General features: G+C 38.6%; 1 protein-coding gene across 1 annotated transcript in view; it reads left to right on the forward strand.

Moving 5' to 3' along the window:
• Positions 1–1,394: 1,394 nt before the first annotated feature.
• Positions 1,395–17,121, forward strand: part of CHRDL1 (chordin like 1) — a 149,967-nt gene continuing 134,240 nt past the window's right edge. The window contains exons 1-2 of the mRNA XM_090263977.1: positions 1,395–1,814; positions 5,315–5,463. Of these exons, the coding sequence (XP_090120103.1) occupies positions 1,663–1,814; positions 5,315–5,463 (301 nt within the window). The 5' untranslated portion in view covers positions 1,395–1,662. The remainder of the gene's footprint in view (positions 1,815–5,314; positions 5,464–17,121) is intronic.

Genomic DNA, 17,121 nt, shown 5'->3' on the forward strand with positions numbered 1-17,121 from the left:
ACTACAGTACAAATTGAATGCATGTGGCAGTGTATGGCTACCCAAGCAGCAGAATGAAGCTATACATTTTCAGCCCTGAAGGCAACATTTCAGAAAGGGCCCCTCTTTCTTTGTTGACAGTGAAATAAACATCTCCGGGGACTAGTTGGGTGATATTAAACACTTTAGTAGAAAGAAAAAAGGAGGTAACTTCCTGGGACAATTATTCTTGTTTTAATTTTCCTTTGTTCTCTTTACCCAATTATGTATATTTTTGGCAAGCCACAATTTCACTGAGCATTGAATTCCTCATCTATAGATTGGAGATAACAAACCAGAGAGTAGTGGGTTGAAAGTCAGGAAACATTAATTGAATCTCAAATCTATCATTTATTGGCTGTGTGACCTTGGATACATCACCTTTCCTGCCCCACCCCCATCAATTTCCTCTTCTGTGGCATGAAAAGATTGAGCTGAATGGCCCAGAAGGTGTCCACTAACTCTAACGTTTGAGGCCACAGATAGCTCATAGTTTGTTGTGAGAGTTTAAAAAGTAATTTTGACCTATTTGAGTGTATTATGTAAATCATAAAATGGTATACCAATGTTAGGGATATCAATATTATCCAGTTTCATGTCCTGGGAAGAAAAGCCCTGAAGCTCTCCTCCAAGTTTAGGGACTTAATGTAAAATGGGTACTGCCTGTTAAAACAGCACTGTCAGGCCTTAGAAGTCTATGATAATTCTTTGTAAATATTGCTCACTGAATAAACACAAATTTGGAATAGTCTGTCTCAAGCTCACAAGGCATCAGCAGTGCTATTGTGATTGCCGAGTTGGGTTCTTGACCCAACTCAGAGTCGTAGGGGCTACTAAAACAGTGGAGGCTATGGTGGGTCATTACAAGTTTGCTTCAAGACCTTTAGTGATCATAGAGGTCCTTTCGGTGGGGCCTAGAAGCCCTCTTTGTGTGAGAAAATAGATTTCTAAGTCGTCCCCTCTTTCTCGACACACACACCCATCTCCACCCTGCCTTTAAGTACACCAATGCTTATCACTTCATTGGCTGCAGTGGGGATTTGGGAAACGCCTCGAAATGATAAGCAGCATGGTAGGCCATAATTTGCTAGGCTAGCTCGTCCTGTGTCCTGTGCACCAGCTAAGGACCAGACCAGGTGTATGCACCCAGAGAGGCCATTGTGCCTGAGAAGAGGGGTGCAGGGTTCCAGGCGGAGGTTAGCTAAGGTCTCACGGTGGGCGCGCGAGGTGGTGAGCTCTTAAGCGTATCCCTCTCAGAGGAGAAGGAAGGGCCAGAGGAGATGTGCGGTCCCTTTAAGACCCCAAAGCTTGGTTAGCCAGAGGAGGGGGGGGTGCAGTGGGGGCGCTGCGTGATGGCCAAATCGCCGGCTGAGCCTATCACTTTCTCCTGATTTCTTAACTTTCGGGTGTGGGGAGCAGGAATAAAGCAGTTGTACCAGGGCATAAAAGGGGTCCGGACTGGAGAAGGGGTGCCGGCTGGCAGCGGCTGCGCGCTTGCGGAGTTCCCGCCTGTGCCTAGGGGCCGGCCTCGCTGGCCAAGTGGGGAGCGGGCGGGCAGGTAGCCCCAGGACGCCAGCTCCCTAGCCTTGGCTCTGCCCCCGGGAGCCAAGCGATCCGCTGCTCCCTCGTGGTGTGAGGGCGGTGATGTTTTTCCTCCCACCCACTTTTGGGTCCCCCCGCCCCCCTCGCGCGCACTCTAGTTCTCGCCACAACCTGCGAGCCACAGACCTCGGAGGAGCGCCCTGGGGAGCTCAGAGCGTGTGTACCCGTGGAAGACCGAGGGGTCCAGTCAACAGGTCAGTGAGCAGTGCCCGGCGCCTACTTCCCTGACCGTCCTTTCCAGCCTTTGCACAGGTGGGGTATCTTCTGCTGGCATGAGCGGCTCTTGAAATTTCCCCGAGAGTGCCCCAAACTCTCGACCTGCCATCCCAATTTGCTTTAGGGTCCAGCTGCCAGTGGCCGGGGTAGAGTGAGGCTCAGGTGCCGCACCGAGGCAGATTGGGGACTGTGGATTCGAACTCCGCACTCTCCACTCCCTACTCAGCTTGCGTATTTCCATGCTCTGGTGCTTTAGGAGTCCGATCGGGAAGTTACCTAACGGGTTTTGCAATCTCCTTAGTTATCGAGCGTGTCCTGAGCCTTTTTTTCTCACTTGCTGAAATGCCCTGGACCAGTGGGGGATTAATACATGCTAAAGTTAATGAAACAGGGAAGGATGGAGGAGAGGCTCCTCTAGACTCTGGACAGTTGCCTCGTTTTTCAACTGAAACCACTGGTATCAGAGTTTGAGACGCTAGGCTCTGGAAGCAATGTAGTATTGCCAGAGTTCGGGGCATGGAAAGCCTGCCTTGCAGTCCCCATGGCCCTGCCACTAACTTTATGAGAATAAGCAATTGAATTCTCTAGGCTCCAGGGTGCCTGGGGTTGTTGTGGGGGTTAAAATGAAATTATAACAAGGTGTTTTGTAAGGCATTGTTTGTCATTAGTAAGTAGCAATGAAAGCCCTGACTCTAAGAGACACCCAGGGTTGGAACTGCCATTTTTCAGTGGCAATTCACCACCAATGAACTGAGCTTTTCTTGTTGGGAGGTAGAGTGGGGAGAAGATGTTAGCCAACAATGCCTGAGACTGCAGTGTCTTCTTGTTGTCAGAAAAAGAATTGCTACCCTGGAGGCTGTCCCACAGATGATAGCGAATGTGAGATTACAAGGTCCATCAAACCTCTCAGGGAGGATTAAAGAGACATTGGGGCGTGAAGAACTGGCTGGCATGTGCTCAGCCCTTAACCTTCCTTTAAGAATGTCTCTTTGGTTCTGTTCTACCCAGGAGACCTCTTCTGAAAATGGACAGGCTCCTGACAACTTGATGGCCCAGATTGCGTTGCAAGTTACAGCTGAGCAAGGAGAACTTGGCCCCTTTGCTGATGCAAATGAACAAAGCAAATGCTTGTTTTGTGGACCCACCTGAATCTACACATTTCTTTAGATTCTGGCATGTTTTTCTCTGGTAAAGCCCACTCTTCCTCTCCCCACCCCAGTGTCAGTTGCAGGGTTTTGTTTTCTTTGTTGTTTTTTGTTCTGGTCTGGATCCCCCCAAAACATGTCAATGACTTCATTTCTAAGTAACCAGTAAAAGAACTAGTACAAGTTAAATGGCACAACAGCTTGTGTGAAGCAGACAGAGAGTTAATGCAGAAATAACTCCAGTTAACTGGGTCAAAGTATAACTTGAAAAATTAAGGATAGTTTGGCTCTTTGCAAGTGTAAGAGTTGGCATGTTTGCTGAGAAATGCTTGCCTGTGTTTATTGCTACAGTCCCAATAAGTGTCTTGCACCGCCCAGTTTCCCAAAAGAAAAACTAAAAGAGATAAAGGAAAATTGAATGGCGAGGAGACTTGGAGAGGGAACTCTTCTCAGTTTATGTTTCTTCACAGAATACAAAGGCAAGACTTCAAAATCTTGTAATTCAAAAGTGAAGATTTATAAAACAATTAGTTTTCTGATGTTGTTCATCACAGCCTGGGAGGCCACACAAATGACTGGAACACCAAAAGTGATAACTTGCTCTATCGTCACCAACTTTTCTATTTGCTCATAACATTAATTAGGACCCAATAAAAGCAAAAAAAAAAAAAAAAAAATCTAAAAGCCGTTTTCTTGCCAGCTTGAGTTATGAAGCAATGCTACTGTTCACCGAATAGCCCAACCATTGTACAAGGAAAATAGCCTTGTGGTTCTTGCATGGGAGGCCTGAAAAATGTGGTTTGAGAAAAATACCTCCTGAGATCTATATGTGATTGTGATAAATTGGATTTCAGTGGTTTAAAAAATCTTTCTCCTTTGGAGGCTTGAGATCTATATGTGATTGTGATAAATTGGATTTCAGTGGTTTAAAAAATCTTTCTCCTTTGGAGGCTTGGGGGATAAACTTATTAAGGTATACTTAGGAAGAACCTCCCCACTGTTCATGCACATGATTGCTTCAAGGGAACCTGGTAGCTCTCAGAAGACAGACATATTCTGAGTAATTGAAGATGGACCACAAACTCACAGAGGGGACCAAAACCTCAGAACCCAGACCTTTGGCAGGCTAAGAACATGTCCTAGGAGAATTTAGTTTTTGTTTAAGTAGCACGGAGGAGGTAGAGAAGGCAGAATGGTACTGCAAATCTTGATTGATGGCACAAATTATTCTCTATGATTAGTTATTCTTTGGTTACATATTCATAATTTGAAGCAATGTATTTTCAGTTATCCAAGCAACTTCAGAGTGCTTAAAGTAGGAGCTGTGGTATACACACCACGGCCCAAAGACAATTCAGTTCTCCAGAATGATCATCTTGCATTCCTGCCAGCTCTTTATACTATACTTAAGGTGAACCCTCTGAAAAGATCAATGAGCTGAATTCCCATCCAGAGTTAGCCCCAGATTGAAATGTGGTATTTCTTGAATACTTAAATATTTATTTTCAAATTACCAACTGGAAGAGTTTTGCAAACTCTAAAGCCTATGAAAATGACCTGTGACTGGAGGTGAACTGCAGCAAACTTTATGTGTTTGAAAGCTCAAAATATTTAAGACTTCTACCCCTTAGACTGGAAATGTAAGTCTCATTTTGGTGAAATGTGAACACATTACCTATTTGATTTTGCCTAAATTCCCTGAAAAGTGGCCCATTTAAGTTTCCATTTCACAATATGCCTGAACCATTCAGGTATTTAATTTCATCCATTTGCTAATTACATCTATGTCTGCAACATAAGTAAGCCAAACTGAAGAGCCTTATAGATCCAATGGAAGATACAGGAGAAACACTGGTCAATTTGTGCTTGATCCCTGAAGAATTAATAAAACAGTAGTCTTGAAACTAAGATTAGTTAACTTTCATTTCAAAAATTGTTTGGGTCTCATGCCTATTATTTTTATCTAGTTTGCCAAAGTAGCTGTTTTAAAAACCTCAATTTCCCTTCTCCCAAAGAAAATCTCTTGAGAAATCAACTTTAATTCCTTTAGAAAGGAGGATTTAAAATTTTATTTTTATATCTCTATGACTTGCCTGTTAGGATTCAGCCTTAGCATTGAACAGGAATGCATGTTCATCAGCTTAAATTCTTCCTCACAATCTTTGCAAGGCAGGAGAGAAGAGGTGACTTGTCTTTCTTACACAGGAAAACAATGCTTGCACTTATTTAAATTCTTCAAAGTTTTTTTTCCCCTAGCAAGTTAGAAGCATCAGTGATCTCCATCACTTTCAGAGGCTCTCTCTTAAGTCTTCTTTCTGCTTCCTTCCCAACAGTTTGACTACTTCAGGCCCTGAAAGTTTTGAGTTACCTTTATCAGTGGCCAGAAAGAGAAAAAAGTGGAAAATGGGAGGAATAAAATACATCCTTACCTTGTTGCTGGTCTTTCTTTTCCTAGAAGGAAGCAAAACAGAGCAAGTAAAACGTAAGTGTCTCAAGTTTAAAAAACAAGATACTCTCTTGTAATTTCTCTGAAAATGTGGTTATAATCTGTGTTGATTGTGATGTAGTCCAAATGTGGCCATGCCATTATTCCAGGAGAAGAAAGTGAATGTTACTGGTTTATACATGAGTTGATAAAAGAAAAAAATTTGAATCAGGTCTACTAAATTTGGGGATGTTTTTCTGATTATCATATAGTTTTCATCTCATAGAACACATGACATATTAGCCTATTTTCCTTTTCCTGTTCTAAACTGTACAAATCTCATTCCATTTTATGTAGCTCTAGAAATATCTGAGAGATGAGCTGGATTTTTTCCCAAATTTCAGACTCTTCAACAAAGGTTTTCAGTTTATGAAAAGGAATAACACAAAAAAAGAAAAAGTGGATTGGGCTGTGCCTATTCCCTTATGCCAAAAAAAAAAAAAAAAAAAAAAAAGAGAGAGAGAAGGGAAAAACTTTCACATGAACTGGATTCAGATGAAAAATTCTTTGAGGAAATTGAGATTCCAGGGACTATGAGCAAATTGGATGCCATTTATTGAAAGGAATAATTCCCTGCAAAGCCAGGGAATATTTCTAGAAAGTCAATGATCTGTGTGATGGGTTAACATGGTGGAGAAAGCAGAATGGTAGGAAGGGGGGATAATTAACCCTCTTTGCCACCACATTGGGAGATTTATGAATACCATTGACATCCCTGCTCTTGTTAGGAGCTTTCTACTGCCTTCACACAGTATGAGCCTCACCTTCTTTGGGCCACATGCAGCCACCTCTTACGTGGAAAATTGCTCCAAATTTGAAAGAAAAGCCATAGCTTTAGTTCCCCTTTTTTGTTGTATGAAAAGAAGCACAAAGTGGAACTGGTCCAAGAAGGGCATTCTTTGCTCCACTGAACCTATTCATGAGAAGAAACTGTGAAAATATTCTTGGTAAGAGCTGAAGCAACATCTGAAGCCCATCATTTAAACATTGATCTCCTTTATCAGCATAAGTTACATATATTAGGCATGAGGTTTGTTGACAGGCGGAACAGTGTCATGTCAAGTCTATTCCATTGTTTTGTGTGTGCTTCTGTACTACTATGATTTTCATAGTAAATTTAGTCGTCTTCTTGGGGAAAATAGCAATTTTGATCAGGCTTTTAAATAGATGTGATGTATGGTGATATCTAGTATGATTGGGCCATAACAGCAAGTTTAGCAGGCTGTGATTTCAGTAGGGAAGCTTGGATCAGCCTCTCCCCTTATATTCCTTAAACAACCTTCTTCTTCCACTTGAATGTAGTCTTTTGGATCTCTTCTTTTCTAGAAGTCCTCCTTGATTTTAGTGGGCCTGATACAAAAGTTGCCCATTTATTCTTAGCTTAGCTCAGTTCAGCCCACCATCAAATGGGTTTAAAATCCTTTCTCTTAGGAAGAAACTTTCCTTATGCCCTGTTACTGATGGCATCACGGGGAAAGCGTGTAACTCCTAGAAGACCTTCTCTTTTGGGAAGCCTTCCATATTTATGAAGAATTAAGGAATATTGTCCATGCGATGTAGAGCTTAGTTGACAAACCAAAGAAAACTACAAATTAAAAACTATTTACAAACCAAACACTTCTTAACATTCCCTACTGCCTATGAATTTGTCCCAAGCTCTTTTGATATTCAGTTGCTGTCAAAATGATTATGTAACACATGACCTAGGGTACCAGTTTTGGTTTGGTGTTTCAGACTTATGATCAGAGGATGAAGCTAAGGTCATGATTATTCCTTGGATGAACCATCCAGCATCATTCCGTGTAGCCACATCAAAGCTAAGTATCTCAAAGACATGTGCAAACTTATCTCTACTAAAAGGAAAATCTCAAAGTATATACCCTATATATGTTGCCTACACACACACACACACACACACACACACACACACACACACACACACACACACACTACCTGTACAGGGCTTATACTGCAGCTCGAACAATGAGAAATTAGAAGCAGTGGAAATATCAATCCACTGGGGAATGATTACATAAATGATCTATGTAATGTACTATCATGCAATCATTAAAAACCTGCTTATTGAAATTTTGATAGTCCTGAAAAATACTTATATTAACTTTTAAAATTTGTTATATTATAAAATTAATAACACTTATTTTACAAAACTATATGAAAATATCTGAGCTTTATAAAGAATGTATATCCCACAACCCCCATCCCACTTCCCAGAGGTAGCCATTAATAACAGTTTGCTATGTGTTCTTCCAAACTTTTCTCTGTGTTATAAAAATAAACTTATATGTCTATAGGTTTTTTTTTCCATGTACAAAAATGAGACAAATGTCTTTTTCTGTGCTTTTATTCAGCAATGTGTCTAGGACGTCTTTCCATGCCAAAACATTGCAATACAACAGTACCATATTTTTTTCTAATGCCTTCGTAGTTTCCAGTTGTGTAAGCGTACCATGATTTATTTAGCCAGTCCCTATTTGTAGGAGTTTGGATGTTTTCAGTTTTTTCTATTACAAATAAAGTATTAATGAACACCTTTAGGCACTTAGGCAAGTATTTGTGAGGAATTATTAGGTCAAAGCTTATGTTCAATTTTAATCATGTAAATCCTGTCAAATTGTCCTCCAAAACAGTTCTATCAACTCATACTCCTACCATCTTTGTAATAAGTGTTCATTTCTAATTCCTTCACTGAAAGTATTATTTCTGAAGAGTCTCTTTTTTATTGTTGTCCTATTACAATTCTTCGAATTTTCAAAGTATTGTTAATCTTGTATTTTAGGACAAATATACTAGGGAAAACTACATTTTAGTTTGCTGTGATATTTTCTGTAACAGGACCATTTTATTTAATGGTTTTGGAAGAGGAAGGGAGAGAAAGAAATTGGTTTGTTGTTCCACTTATTGATGCATTCATTGGTTGACTCTTGTATGTGCTCTGACTAGGAATCAAACCCACAACTTTGGTGTATAAGGACAACACACTAACTGAGCTACTTGGCCAGGGCTGGAGAATCTTTTCAATTATTTTTTAATACAGTTGCATTTCTTCAGTGAATTGCCTATTTTTAAGTTGGGTTGCTTATCTCATTGACAAAAACTTATTTATTAACATTTTATTACTTCAAATTTACTTTTTACATTTCAAATATCATTTTCACTGCCTGCCATTGCCTTTAAACTTTAAGTTGAATTTTTTCATAAAGAATAGTGTGTGCGTGTGTGTGTGTGTGTGTGTGTGTGTATGGTCAAAGCTGTCATTCATTTCCTTTATGGCTTCTGAATTTCTTATTCCTGGGGAGGTCTTTTCAACTCCATCTCTTTGTACATTCTTCTACTGCTTCCATAATTTTGGGTTTTACCCATAATTCTCTATTCCATCTGAAATTCATATTCATGTATGGTATGTAATATGGAGCCAATTTTTTATCTCTGGGTGGTAGGTTCATGAATGTTATTTTTGTTCATCTTTGTGCTTCTGTGTATTCCAAAGTTTTCACAATTAGCAAGGATTACTTTTACAACAGGAGAAAAGCCCTTTAAAGTAAAAGAATATCTCCATTCCCATATATTACTGTCCTGTTCTATAATAAATTAGGATAGGTATGAGAGTGGAAGAAGGAAAAAGGGTATCTTTTCAACTAAGAAAAACCTAGAGAAACTTCAGGAAACATGTAACTGTGAGGGGAACAAACCTTCACATCTCTCCTTGTTGCCAGACATCATTTTACCCAAGGAAGCCAGGGTACTTTTATCTTTCACAAGATAGTTATAATATAAGCTTTTAGATCAAGGAAGGTGCACTGCAGCCTGTTTTCTTTTTGGGGTACCAGGGTCAAATGAAGGGGGGTGCTATTATGGTCAAAGATATTCATTCAATTGATGAAAATTTGAAGAGGTCTTGGAAAAAAAGGCTGTATTTGTGGATAGTTGTTTTCGCAAGGAAATGTTGAGATGGGTGCTGCCACTTGCTAATAGCTAATTAGCCATAACTACAGTTGCCCTTTTAGGAGGGAAGGTAGGCTCAGGAACCCAGGAAATACTGATAATGCATTGCAGTGGGTGAATGAGCCATTTGTGGCTTATATAAAAATTTACTATCCAGAATCAGCAAGGTTTGAAGTCTTTAACTGGGAAAACATTTTTCTATAACTCCATTATGCTCTGTTGTTAAAGTTCTAGTCAAAGAGGCCAGGAAGCTCTTTTGAAGTTCAAAGGAGTGTAACATTTAATGCATAACATTCATGCAAATATGGGACAAATGGGCTAAAGAGTTTGTCTCTTGGCAGCTCTAACTTAGGTAATGAACTATTAATCAAAGTGAGGTGGAAGAATGAGTTGTTAGGAATATTCAGTTATGTATTTTGAATGGACTAGCCTGTGTCAAGTCTGGCAAAGGTTCTAGGGAGAGGAATTGCACATGTACTTTACAGAGTCCGTTACTGATTTCAAGGTGAGTTAGCTGGATCTTCCAAGGGACTAGATACTCACCCATTTATCTCTTCATGAGAAAAATTTCCAACATTCACATTAGACAGAAGATGGGCCTCTGGATTTTTCAGGAAGGATAAGCTGCCAGAAGGTGTAAGGGAGGAAGAAGACACTTAGAAAACTTTCAGACATATGAAGCATCGCCTTGTGGTGCCTACCCAGAGCTTCTCTGTCTATTGTTAAAACCAATCAGACAGACTTGAGTTTTCGCCATCCAGATTCTCACTTTGACATTTGAGGTGATTATTTGATAATAGAAAGAAGCAAGCAAAAGAGTAGACCTGTTCATGTCTTAGAAATTTAAGTAGGTTGAAATAGAAGAAAGAATATATTTAAATTAGAAAGCTTAATGCTTTTCAAAGTACATTATTATTTTTTATGTAGGGGAGGGAGTGGGGTTGGGTGTGGAGGCTCTGGAGTTCACTTAGATCAAAACCCCAGCTCCATGACTTTCTTACTTATTTTGTGAATTTCATGTAATATCTCCAGCTTTAATTTTCTTATCAGTACAGTGGGGTAAATAGAAACATAAGGACCATCAACATGGGCATTTGAAGAATAAATGAGATTGTGTATACCAAGTACTTTGAAAAAGTGGATGACACCTAGTTAGTTTTCAGCAAGTGGTAGTTATTAGAGTAACTCTCTTGAAAGCCAAGTAATATTAACCCCTTAGTTTTTAGATGAGAAACTAGAAAACCAGTGAGGTCATATGGCTTTGTACAGGGTATACAGCAAGCCCCAGCCAGGACCAGACCTAAAACCCGGGTCTCTAGTGTTTTGTTCACTACATCAATTTGCCTCTAGCAATTCTCTGAGGAAGCCAGTTTATCCTTTTTAATAGAAGCCTACTCCTTTACACATGGCAGCCAGTTAACCCGTAAGAGATGATCCAAGCAATTGCATAAAGAACTTTGTAAGCAGAATTCCTAAGAGAGACAATATGCCATGTGGAAGTTAAAAGCCAGAGAGTACTACTAAAGTTTTTCATGAACTTAAATAAGTTAAGCCAAGGGAAATTTGTGAGGGAGGTTAAAAATATGTACCTTTATGTTCATGTTCCTTATACTTCCCTGACTTCTAAGTAGGATTAGAATGTCCTCAGTCTAATGGAAAGAAAACTGTGCTTTAAATTAGGAGACCTGGTCTGGTCACTTCTGTTGCTTGCTGTGTGGTATTGGTTGAGTCATTTGTGCTCTCTGCATTGAATATTCTATATTTATAAACTGAAAGGAATTCTTTCTTCCTAAACAGCAAACTAAAAGATGCCAGAATAGAGGCTGCAGAGGTGAAACAAGGGAAACCAAGGCTCTTACTTTAGGTACTTGGGGCACACCTGGACTTTGTCACAAGATCATTGTAAAGAGTATTTTATTCATTTAAGATTTATAACCTGTTTGCTTATACAAATATTAGATACAGGTTGTATGTCAAAGAATTGTTGTAAAGTAATGTTTTTTTTAATTTTTATTTATTTTTATTTTTGGTTTTTCAATTACATTTGTCCCCTTTTCTCCCAATTTCTCTCCCCCACCCAAACCACCCCCTCTCCCGTGATCATATCCTTCCCCATTGTCCATGTCCATGAGTCATTTATATGTTCTTTGACTAAACCCTTCCCTTATTTATCCCCCTTTTCTCCCTCCTCACTCCCCCCTATTGACTGCTATTCTGCTCTTTGTTCTATTTAGTTCGTTTGTTTGTGTTGTTCGTCAGTTTCTTGTATTAGGTGATATCATATGGTATTTTTCTTTCTTTGCCTGGCTTATTTCACTGAGCAAAATTCTTTCTAGTTCCATCCATGTTGTTGCAAATGGCAGGAGTTCCTTCTTTCTTTCTGCTACATAGTATTCCATTGTGTAAATGTACCACAGTTTTTTGATGCATTCATCTACAGATGGGCACTTAGGTTGTTTCCAGCACTTAGCTATTGTAAACAGTGCTGCAATGAACATAGGGCTGCATAAGTTCTTTTGAATTGGTGTTTTAAGATTCTTTGGGTATAAACCTAGTAGTGGAGTCGCTGGTTCAAAAGGCAGTTCAATTTTTAATCTTTTGAGGTAATTCCATACTGTTTTCCATAGTGGCTGCACCAGTCTGCATTCCCACCAACAGTGCAGTAGGGTTCCCGTTTTTCCACATCCTCACCAGCACTTGTTGTTTGTTGATTTGTTGATGATGGCCATTCTGACTGGTGTAAAGTGGTATCTCATTGTGGTTTTTATTTTCATCTCCCTGATGGCTAATGATGTTGAGCATTTTTTCATGTGTCTATGGACCTTCTGTATGTCCTCTTCGGAGAAGTGTTTGTTCAGGTCCTTTACCCATTTTTTAATTGGGTTGTTTGTTTTCTTCATGTTGAGTCGTATCAGCTCTTTATATATTTTGGAAATCAGTCCCTTGTCTGTGATGTCATTGGCAAATATGTTTTCCCATATGGTTGGTTTCCTTTTCATCTTGCTGATGTTTTCTTTTGATGAGCAGAAACTCTTTAGTTTGAAGTAATCCCATTTATTTATTTTTTCCTTTATTTCTCTTGCTTTAGGAGATGTATCCATGAAGAAATTGTTACGTGAGATATCTGATATTTTCTTGCCTATGTTTTCCTCTAGGACTTTTATGGTGTCACAGCTTACATTTTAAGTCTTTGATCCATCTTGAGTTTATTCTTGTGTGTGGTGTAAGTTGGTGGTCTAGTTTCATTTTTTTGCAGGTCCCTATCCAGTTCTCCCAGCACCATTTGTTAAAGAGGCTCTTCTCACTCCATTTTATGTTCCTACCACCTTTATCAAATATTAGTTGACTATAGAGGCCTGGGTTTATTTCTGGACTCTATATTCTGTTCCACTGATCTATATGTCTGTTCTTATGCCAGTACCAGACTGTTTTGATCACAGTGGCTTTGTAGTATTGTTTAATATCTGGTGTTGTGATTCCTCCTGCTGTGTTCTTCCATCTCAAGATTGCTTTTGCTATTCGGGGTCTTTTTTGGTTCCATATGAATTCATGGAGTATTTGTTCTAGGTCTGTGAAATATGTCATTGGTGTTTTAATAGGGATTGCATTGAATCTGTAAATTGCTTTGGGTAGTATGGCCATTTTGATGATGTTGATTCTTCCCATCCAAGAACATGGTATTTGCTTCCATTTATTTGTATCTTCCTTAATTTCTTTCTTCAATGTTATGTAATTTTCAGAATACAGGTCTTTTATCTCTTTGGATATGTTTACTCCTAGGTACTTTATTTTTCTTGTTGCTATAGTAAATGGTATTTTCTTTTTGTTTCTGTCGCTGATATTTTATTGTTGGTGTACAGAAATGCCTTGGATTTCTGTATATTTATTTTGTACCCTGCTATTTTGCCAAATTCACTTATTATATCGAGTAGTCTTTTAGTGGAGTTTATAGGATCTTCTAGGTATACTATCATGTTATCTGCATATAATGAAAGTTTTACTTCCTCTTTCCCAATTTAATTTTATTTTATTTCTTTTATTTCTTTTTCTTGTCTGATTGCTGTGGCTAGGACTTCCAACACTGTTGAAAAGGAGTGGAGAGAGTGGACAACCTTGTCTAAGGACAACCTTGTCTAGTTCCTGAATTCAGGGGGAATACTTTTAGTTTTTGTCCATTGAGTATGATGTTGGCCTCAGGCTTCTCATATATAGCCTTAATTATGTTAAGGTATGCTCCCTCTATTCCCATTTTGCTGAGTGTTTTCATCATAAATGGGTGTTGTACTTTATCAAATGCTTTTTCTGCATCTATTGATATGATCATGTGATTTTTGTCTTTCATTTTGTTTAGGTGATGTATTATATTTATTGATTTGCGAATATTAAACCATCCCTGTATCCCTGGAATGAAGCCCACTTGATCGTGATGTATGATCTTTTTGGTGTATTTCTGGATCCTGTTTGCCAATATTTTATTGAGGATTTTAGCATCTATGTTCATTAGTGATATTGGCCTGTAGTTTTCTTTCTTTGTTGTGTCTTGAGCTGGTTTTGGGATTAGGGTAATACTGGCTTCATAGAAAGAGTTTGGGATTTTTTCCTCTTCTTGGATTTTTCGGAACAGTTTGAGGAAGATAGGAATTAGTTCTTCCCTGAATGTTTTGTAGAATTCGCCTGTGAAGCCATCCGGTCCAGGGCTTTTGTGTGCAGGGAGATTTTGGATTACTGTTTCAATTTCCTTCTTTGTTATTGGTCTGTTGAGACTTTCTACTTCTTGATTCAGTTTTGGAAGGTTGTATGTTTCTAGAAATTTGTCGATTTGTTCTAGATTGTCAAATTTCTTGCCATACAGTTGTCTGTAGTAATTTCTAAGTATCATTTGTATTTCTGAGGTATCAGTCGTGATTTCTCCTCTTTCATTTCTGATTTTGTTTATTTGCGTCTTCTCTCTTTTTTTCTTGATAAGACTGGCTAGAGGCTTGTCGATTTTGTTTATTTTTCGAAGAACCAGCTCCTAGTTTTGTTGATCTTTTGGATTGTTTGTTTAGTCTCTATGTCATTTAGTCGTGCCCTGATCTTGATGATTTCGTTCCTTCTTCTTGCCCTAGGCTTTTTGTTGTTGTTGTTCTAGTTCTTGTAGCTTTATGGTTAGGTTTTTTATTTGAGATTCTTCTACCCTTTTCAGATATGCCTTTATTGCTATGAACTTCCCTCTCAGGACTGCTTTTGCTGTGTCCCACAGGTTTTGGGCTGTTGTGTGCTGATTATCATTAGTTTCTAGAAATTTCTTAATTTCTTTTTTGATGTCATTGTTAATCCATTCATTGTTTAATAGCATGTTATTCAATCTCCATGAGTTTGGGTGTCTTTGATTTTTTTTCTCTGAGGTTGATTTCTAGTTTCAAGGCATTGTGATCTGAAAAGATGCTTGATATGATTTCAATTTTCTTGAATTTGTTGAGGCTTGTTTTGTGTCCTATCATGTGGTCTATCTTTGAAAATGTCCCATGTGCATTTGAAAAGAATGTATATTTTGCTTCTTTGGGGTGGAAAGTTCTATATATATCAGTTAGGTCCATGTGGTTTAGTGTGTTGTTCAATGCCTGTATATCCTTGGTGTTTCTTTGCTTGGATGATCTGTCTATTGTTGATATGGAGTGTTGAAGTCCCCTACTATGAGTGTGTTGTTGTTGATATCCTTCTTGTGGTCTTCTAGTATTTGCTTTATGTGTTTGGGTGCTCCTATGTTGGGTGCATATATGTTTATCAGTGTTATATCTTCTTGATGGATTGTTCCTTTAAGTATTATGAAATGTCCTTCTTTGTCTCTTTTTATTGCCCTTGCTTTGCAATCCGTTTTTTTCTGATATGAGGACTGCTACCCCGACTTTTTTTTCCGGTCCGTTTGCTTGGAAGATTTTCTTATATCCCTTTACTTTCAGTCTGTGTAAATCTTTTGTTTTGAGGTGTGTTTCTTGCAGACAGTAAATATGTGGGTCCTGTTTTCTTATCCATTCCATTACCCTATGTCTTTTAATTGGAGCATTTAATCCATTTACATTTAACGTTATTATTGACATGTATTTATTCATTTCCCTTTGGACCTCTGTTCCTCTCCTCTCTTGTTCTTTCCTTCTTTTTTCTTAGAACACACCCTTTAGCATCTCTCGCAATGCTGGTTTGGTGGAGATGTATTCTTTCAGTCTTCCTTTGTCTGAGAAAGTCCTTATTTCACCTTCTATTTTGAATGAGAGCCTTGCTGGGTAGAGTATTCTTGGTTGTAGGCCTTTGTTTTTCATTGCTTGAAATATTTTTGACCATTCCCTTCTGGCTTGTAATGTTTCTGTTGAGAAATCAGTTGATAGCCTTATCGGAGCTCCCTTGTATGTTATTTGCTGCTTTTCTCTTGCTGCTTTTAGGATTCTCTCTTTGTCTTGAAATGTTGCCATTTTAATTATGATATGCCTTGGAGTGGGTTTTTGGAGGTTCCTCTTCATTGGAACTCTCTGTACTTCCTGAACTTGTATAACTTTTTCTCTCGTCAGGTTCGGAAAATTTTCTGTCACTATTTCTCCTATCAGTTTTTCAATTCCATGCTCCTTTTCTTCTCCCTCTCTAATTCTGATTATCCTGATATTATTTCTTATCATGCTATCCTGTAATTCCCTTACATCTTGTTCATATTTTTTCAATATTTTTTTCATTTTGCTGTATTGTCTGGGAGTTTTTCTCTACATTATCTTCTAACTCACTAATCCGATCCTCTGCTTCGTTTAGGCTGCTTTTGAATGATTCTATTGTGTTTTTCAGTTCATAGATTGAATTCTTCAGTTCTTCCTCGTTCTTGTTAACAATTTCTATGTCTTTTTTTATGCTGGTGTAGTTCTCTGCAAGTTCCCTGTAATTTTCTTGGAGCTGCTGGTAACCTCCTTGGAGGTTGTCATAGTTGTTTTTAAGGATGTTGAGTATATTGAGCTTCTTTACCACCGTTGTTTTGAATTCCATGTCTGACATTTGGGCTATGTCTATTTCATCTATCTCTCTTTCTGAGGATTCCTCTTTTTTTTTTCATTGAGGAGTTATTTTTGCATCTTACCATGTTGGATTCTTTTTTTTTGTTTTTATTTATTTTTTTTGGGGGGGGGGATGGCCTGCTTTGACTTCCCTCCTTTGTGGTATGAGATTCTTTATGGGAGATCTGGGGGTTTCAGTGGTGCAGTCTCTTTGATATCCTGAGCCTGATGTTCTTGAGTTACCCTTTATGTCGTTTGTTTATGCTGTCTGGTTATATTTCAGATGTTCTTTGGTAGGATCTTCCTTCTGGTAGTTGGTTGGGAGTCACTCTATCCACTTTGTCTTGAGTTGTTTTGTGGAGATGCTGTTAAAAACATAAACCCACAGCCCAGGCAGGAGACCCACACCCTCAAAAAATACCCCCACCCTCTATCCCGTTATCGTCTGCCAACGAGCCCATATTAATATAAATGTAAAGAGATTAGAGCTTTTATACTATAAGAAGAATAGATAAGATTTGTTTTTAGGGAGGAAAAATATAATTTTTGATAGAGGGGGTGATAGATTAATAATAGTTGAGACTATGCAAGCCAGTAGGTAATATTTACATTGTATGTTAATAAAAATAGAAGAAAAGGATGGAATAATGCATAATATAGTAAGAAAGTGGGATTGTAT

The sequence above is a fragment of the Furipterus horrens genome, unplaced genomic scaffold (assembly GCF_987537825.1).
Source record: "Furipterus horrens unplaced genomic scaffold, mFurHor1.1.pri manual_scaffold_17, whole genome shotgun sequence".
NCBI lineage: Eukaryota > Metazoa > Chordata > Mammalia > Chiroptera > Furipteridae > Furipterus > Furipterus horrens.